At 50.7% G+C, this 6,847-nt stretch overlaps 1 protein-coding gene across 2 annotated transcripts; it reads left to right on the top strand.

The window, feature by feature from the left end:
• Positions 1-840: 840 nt before the first annotated feature.
• Positions 841-5,981, top strand: LOC123145703 (uncharacterized). 2 transcript variants are annotated; one of them, XM_044565177.1, is made up of 8 exons: positions 841-1,167; positions 1,552-1,645; positions 1,734-1,826; positions 1,920-2,690; positions 3,085-3,445; positions 4,409-4,490; positions 4,590-4,851; positions 5,587-5,981. In XM_044565177.1, the coding sequence occupies exons 1-7, from the start codon at positions 1,033-1,035 to the stop codon at positions 4,806-4,808; spliced, it is 1,755 nt and encodes a 584-aa protein (XP_044421112.1). In that variant the 5' UTR covers positions 841-1,032; the 3' UTR covers positions 4,809-4,851; positions 5,587-5,981. The 2 variants fall into 2 exon arrangements, with proteins under 2 accessions (XP_044421112.1, XP_044421111.1); XM_044565176.1 differs by having other exon boundaries at positions 845-1,167; positions 5,576-5,981.
• Positions 5,982-6,847: the final 866 nt, after the last annotated feature.

Here is a 6,847-nt window from a genome sequence, read left to right as displayed (position 1 = left end):
CATAATGCCACGTTTCCCTAGACCGTTAATTAGTTTAACCTGACATCTGTTAGCACAAAGCGTGCCAATTATAGGAGCAAGCGGGCTAAAAGCGTTGTTAATTACCTGGACCAGACATGCTAATCTAACCCTACTGGCTATCGCCAAAAGTCTTTTTGGAGTAAAAAAACGAGAGTGGAGAGAGTGGGTTTAGGCACAGTCACTGAAAAACAGATGATGGTTGGCCAGCGGCAGCGCGGCAGTGGCAGCCATCAGTACACAGGACACAGCACGCGGCTGCCGCACCTGGCTGGCAAGCATGGCGGTGGCATTGGCAGCTCGCCTCGATGCCAACGGAACAGCAGTGTAGTTTTATCGCCAGCCCCCCTGGGCCATTTCGTTCCTTGCGCTGTGCCGTGTCCCGTGTGTGCCCGTGCAGCTGCGCCCGGACCACCACCTCACGTGACATTCCGCTGACGCGCGGGGCCGCCCACCACGTGCGTGAGAGAGGAGGTTGGGTGTACTAGTATGAACAGTCCATTCGTCAGGAAAGATTCGCGCCAAGTCAAAGCTGCTCCGACGCCGTCGGGCCCCGCGTGACCAGGGCTCACGCTGACAGAGGCAGACGGCGCGTAGCCCACCCACGAGTTCGTCCGTCCGTCAGCCGGGCCCGGCCCGCTGCCCCCGCAGCGAGGGCGATGTGGCTTGGGGCCCATGAGCGTCGCGCCGGTGTGTAGTAGTACTGTGTCGCAGCAGTGCGCCGAAAAAACAAAATCGAACGTGAAACGTGACGGCGGGAAGTTTTCGCCGTACTCTCTCCGTCGGCGCAGGAGGAGGAGCACCCACGGCGGCCGGCCCGAGAACAAAAGTACAAAACCCACCGAGGAAGGAATGTGGAAGTAGTAGTAGCATCATCTTCCTGCCTCCCACCCACGCGCCATTTTTAATCCGCGGAGAGAGGGAAGCCGCGCCGCGCCGCACCCCACCCCGCCCGCTCCACTCGGCTGCCCCGCCCTGGCGCCGTCCTCGGGGAATGCGACCGCGCGGCCGACCATGCCTCGCGCCGCGCCCGGGCTAGGGTTCCCCATTGCCGCCGACCCAGCGCCCGAGCGCCGCCACCCTCCGTCCTCCCGGCGGAAGAAGCCGCCGCCGCGCCGAAGGCGCCCCGCACCGCCGCCTCCACCCGCGGTAAAAAACCTCTTCCCCCTATCTATCCCTCTTCCGCATCGCGTCCGCATTGCCGTCCCAGGCCGGCCGCTCGCCGGATTATTTTACTGCTGCGAGTCAATAGATCCAATCCAGAGCACGCCGCCGCACATGCGCGCCGCCGAGGCTCCCCAGTTGAACTTCGAAAGTCGAAACCCTCCGCGTAAACAAGGGATAAGGCCAAAAGAAATTCGAACGGGGCTACCGCGTCGCTTTTCTATCATTGCTGGCGCTTTTGTTCCGTTGCGTCGCCTTTTTTCCCGTCCGCTGTTCGGCGGTGACTGTGCCGTGCCCTGCTCGGTCGTGCTCCGCCCCGGATTTCAGTTTGCTGAGAGGGACGCTCCCTTTGTTTGGCCCCTTTCGCAGCCGCCGGTGGGGCCACGCGGTGCAGCCGATCCAGATCCGGGCCTCCTCCACCACCTCCACCCCCGCGGCGGCAGCCACGCCACAGCTCCCAGAGGTGGGTCAAGCGATCCCAGTGCCCACCACGCTCCGCATTTTGTCTCCTCCTGCCGTCGCTGCAGCTAACCCCTTTCACACGCGCGCAGACGAGGACGACGGCGACGAGGAGGAGGGGGGCTACGACGCGGCCGGCTTGGAGGAGGCGGCCGCCGGCGACTCCTTCTCCCACTCGCTGAAAGGTAATCCATCCCCCTCATTCGCCACAGCTACATGATGCCTTTTGTGTCGAGTGAAGTGGAGTGACTGCTTACTGTTTGTTGGCTGTTCGGCAGAGTGCCAGAAGCAGCTGCAGCTCAGGGCGGAGGCGCGGCCGGCGGCGGCCGCGCATGAGCTCGGCAACGGCGACGCGTTCGGGGGGATCGAGCTGCTCGTTCTCTCGCCCAGGTGCTTGCTCGGGGCTGCCGTGGGAGGGATGAGCAAGAGCTCGACCGCGTCGTCCAGAAGCAGATCAGGCACGTTTCCGAGCCCCGGGACGCCCAACTACCACCGGCATTGCCCTGGCAACATGCAGTACCCCAAGGGCTGGAGCTCGGAGCGGGTGCCGCTGGGGGCAGGTGCCAACAGGAGGTATGGGGGCAGCGGGGTCGTGCTCCCTTTCAACAATGGGAGGAAGCTGCCGTCGAAATGGGAGGACGCCGAGAAGTGGATCCTGAGCCCGGTCTCCTGTGATGGGATGGGGAGGATGTCGGCACCGGCGCCGCATCATAGACGGCCAAAGTCCAAGAGTGGGCCGCTTGGTCACCCTGCCGGTGTTCCAGGAGCTTATGCATCTGTTTCGCCGATGATTCCCTGCTTCGATGGTGTTCTGGCCGCCGCTAATTTTGCGGCTCATTCGCCTTTCTCTGCTGGGGTTCTCATGCCAGGGCATGCGCGCAACGGCGACTTCAGCAGTGGAAGAGCCAGAAGTGGGGATGATGGAAGCAGTAGGTCGTATTCGGCTGAGAAGGAGCCCTATATTTGGAGATCAGCAAGTACGCATGCGTGGACAGAAACACTTATGGAGGCATCTGCCTTTGCTCATATCTCAGAGGAAGCTGCACAAGGTTTGAGCTAGTCTCTTCTCATCAGTATCAAGCATATTTATACATGCCAATACCTTGAAGTTGAACAGTTAGCAGATTCTACATTTCAACCCCACAATTCTCGTGTATCTCAAATCTTACATCCCTTTTGGTTTACATTACTTTGGACATTAAAAAGGCTTTCCCATAATCATATATATGAATGGTAGGGTGCAAGAAGCCTGTTATTTGCCCCTGACAGAAATCAGACAAATGGCAGAAGTAGTTTAGAAACCTTAAACAACTCTATCGTGTGCCATTTATCTACTTTGCGTGCTCAAATAAACTAGTTTTGAGTTTATTTGAACTTATAATGCTCAAATGATCTTCAATGTTGAGAGAAATCAACCTTACTATCTTTATACCCTGTACACAGATGATGTCTTACAAGGTCCACAGGGAGCAACTCCTGTGATTTCCAGTCCAATCATAAAGAAAGATGTTGCCACACAAATGAGTCCTGATGACAGTATAATATCGTCCTCCCCAAAAGCAAGGCATTCCTGCTCCAGCTTGCCGTCAGGACATGCTATTAGAGAATCAAATAGTCATACACCTAAGGTTGAAGTTAGGGATGTGCAGGTAGATGATCAAGTAACTGTTACGCGGTGGTCCAAGCGACATGTAACACGAGGCTCTGATAAGCGATCAACAAATATTGTTGAATGGAGGAAGAAGACTACAGAAGCCCGGGCACCATCTTTTGATGAAAAAGAAAGAGAAAGATGCATATCAAAGTAAGTTCTTGTTTCATGTTTGCCATTTTGTCTACGAGTGAACTGATTTTAGCACTACTGCCAGATTCGCACGAAGGCACACACAGAAGAGAGAGTGCTTTCATTGTGGTATTATAGCTGTTAGTCTCATATGGCCCATCCCGCTGTCAGAGCTCCCAGCAAGAGTCCCACAGATGGCTTGCTTTTCTGGAAATGTTTGTTGTATTTAATGAAAGGGTCATCCTACAGTCCCAAACTAATTTGGCTGTATGCCTGACAGTGTACATAATGCATATGGGTAGGAATGGTAATGAGCTAAGTATGGTAGCCGTTGCAAACCGAATATAGATCTGGCTGCTATGTGGCCTGCTGATATGCTACTCATGACATGTTCTTAGTGGACTAACTGAATAAGCAATCGACAGTTAACTGTGGGTTTGACAAAATTCCACAATTTGAAGTTGCAATTTTAGCTGGAGTTGCATGCAAATACTGTGACTGAAATGACATGTTCTTCAGCAAACTGGCACAAATCATGTTACAAATTTAATTCAGCGCTCGAAGGTGTTTTATGATATCATAAGATCACTTATTACAGGTTCCCTTTTGGTAAGTAAATTCCAGAGGGTTTCCCATCTTTAGAGTAGGAGGACATAGATTGTGAAAGACTTTTTTTTTCTAATAGTAAGGTACTCTAGCAACTGGCAAAAAATGACAAGGAGAAATCGGCACCAATGGGGTCCAATTGATTTATGGACTAGATATGTGCTTATGGCGTGTGAATCTTGGATTTCTATGTATAAATTCGTAGGAATCATACTTTTAGTTGTTTGCTACAGTCTAAGTGACGGTCCTGTTTTTCCTATTGTACACAAGATAATAATGTTTGCCATCCTCAGTTACTATTGCACATTAACTTATATTTAAGGACACAAATTATGACATATATCCTGTTGCTGATACCTAGTAATTTTTTTTGTCAAGGTGCAAGAGAGAGGAAGCAAAGATCACTGCTTGGGAAAATCTGCAGAAAGCAAAAGCAGAGGCAGCAATTCGGAAGTTGGAGGTATTGTTTCTGGTTGTACACAATCAGCCATGTTTGCCTTATTTCTAATGTTTCTATGCTTTGGCTACACACTTACATGTTCTGCCCTTTGTATTACAGATGAAGCTTGAAAAGAAAAGGTCACTATCGATGGATAGAATTTTGGGCAAACTACGTTCTGCTCAAAAGAAAGCAGAAGGCATGCGCACTACAGTTTCTGTGAGCGAGGATCAGTGTGCTGTCAGTGAAGATCAGTGTGCTGTGAGGGCAACCAAGAAGGCATCCTTGAGAAGGACTAGCAAGCCTTTCAGCTGCTGTTTCACCTACCATGCTTGCTAGTTGTGATATGGTTGGTATCTACAATGATTGTAGAAACTTTTTGGTGAGTTACTACTTTGCTTGTCCTACTTATCTGGATCTCTGTTAAACGCATACATACTTTGAAAAGTTAATATTAGCCGCCCATTTTTTTTGCTGGAAAGAGAGATTCATTTCATCAAATAGGGTTTCCAGAGGGATGGTCCAAACTGGAATTTTCAATTGGACCACAGCTTATCAGCATGCAGTACGTTGGAGCAAAATTTGCTACAGACATGGCTAGCCCTATTTTGATAACAAGAAATCTTCATAAGCTTGATCTCCCTTTCTGAAGCAACATGGCGCTTTGCTTTTTGAACTAGACTTGCATATCTGACAGACCCTTGGCTATTGGCTGAGTGTAGATTTGGTCCTGACTCTTAAACTTTTTTTCCTTCCAATGCTTAATTCCATGTACGTTTGGTCCCTAGGAGTGATTTTGATGGTTCCAGTTGGGTGCTGACTGATGTGGCATCTATGTTTATTGCGACATAACCAGTTCACCACCGTGTGTCTGCCACGTTTGAAAAACAGGGTAAAGATATTTTTTATTTAAAAACTACTCCCACTGTAAACTAATGCAAGATGTTTTTTCAGAACTGCAAAAATGTCCTAAATTTAGAAACATAGGTCCATATTATAGTTTGAGTGCCAATGGTTTGATGCTTGCAAACTATTGTAGGATAAGCAAACAGCCTTGTAGAGATGTAGTAATAAAACTTGTACTGACATCACTCATGCGTGTTCAGAACCTTTGCAGCTCAAGTCAGCCGACCGACAAACCGAAGTTTGACTGCAAATGTTCGCCGTTGCAGCTGGAGATAGCAGGAGTAGTTAGAAGAAGAGAGCTTTGCGTGGTCTGATGAATGAAGCACTCGACCGGAGTGTCAGAAAATCGAAGCATTGGAGCAGAGCCCACTCTTGTAGCTGATGATATGGAGTAGCTCACTCGGTACTCTGTATCTGTAAACCAAGCAAGTGCTGTAGATCAGGAAGCTCCCTTCTCGAGCTTTTCTCTAGTTGAACTCCGGACGGACTGATCGGGCCGGTTCTCGTGGGCTGCCTGATGATGTGTACTGTATCTTTCCCGTGGAATTCTGTATGTAGTTTCAAGCATTGGGGCTCCAGTGTCAAATGCTGGATTCATTGAACAAAGTTGTGAGAGCCACAAGCCAGAGGCGCTTTACCACAATGGCTACAAACAAGCTGGAGGTGGGCACAAGTGTTGGCTGGTCTTGGAATGCTTTCGACGTGGACGGCTGGCCCGGCTGGCGTGGCCAACGGGAGACGGTTGTGCCGTCGGAAGCAAATCCAAGCCCCATCAATAATCAAACAGAAAAACGGAAAGTTCTGCTGCTCCGGGTTGTCCAAGACGCTGCTGCTATGAGGCTGAGCCCTGTGTCCACTCGGCCATCCAGCGCGCAGTCATGCACGCATCCACCTACCTTTTGCGTTCGTCGTCCGTTCCTCCGTGTCCTGTGCTTGTGTGCATCTCCCGTTTCGTCACACCAGCTCGTTTCGTGGCCGCCGCCGCTTGCGCGCGCATGCCAGATGATTCAGCATATATCCGTATCGCTTATCTTTATCCGGTCTGCCGTTTCTCCACTGCTTCGCTTCTTCTCCTTGCCTCCGACGTGACAATGCTCACGCTGCGCCTGCGTGAAATTATGTACACATTTTTTCTGAGAAAACTTTCGATCCAATCATCACCTGCCATGGTAGTAAATAAATAACAAAAACTCACATCCATGTTTGTAAACCACCTAGCGACGACCGCGAGCAGTAGAGCGAGTCGAAGGCGTGCCGCCGTCATCGCCCCTCCCTCACTTGAACCGGGCCAAACTTGTTGAAGTAGACAGTTCGGGAAGTCATCGTGCTAAGACCACATAGGGCTAGGGCATTAGAACATCAGTAGTCGCTGATGAAGAGAAGTATAGATCAAACGGATACAACCTATAGACACACGAATGAAGACACACAAATATTGGATCTAAGTAGATCCACCGGAGACAATCGCCGAT

The sequence above is a fragment of the Triticum aestivum genome, chromosome 6D (assembly GCF_018294505.1).
Source record: "Triticum aestivum cultivar Chinese Spring chromosome 6D, IWGSC CS RefSeq v2.1, whole genome shotgun sequence".
NCBI classification, from domain to species: domain Eukaryota; kingdom Viridiplantae; phylum Streptophyta; class Magnoliopsida; order Poales; family Poaceae; genus Triticum; species Triticum aestivum.
Note: the sequence above shows the minus strand (reverse complement) of the source record. Positions and strands in the feature narration are given on the sequence as shown.

Coding starts and splice junctions, on each gene's coding strand:
- LOC123145703 (XM_044565177.1), top strand. CDS start 1,033: ATGCCTCGCGCCGCGCCCGGGCTAGGGTTCCCCATTGCCGCCGACCCA. Junction 1,827..1,919: donor CTTCTCCCACTCGCTGAAAG/GTAATCCATCCC, acceptor GCTGTTCGGCAG/AGTGCCAGAAGCAGCTGCAG. Junction 4,491..4,589: donor CAGCAATTCGGAAGTTGGAG/GTATTGTTTCTG, acceptor TTTGTATTACAG/ATGAAGCTTGAAAAGAAAAG.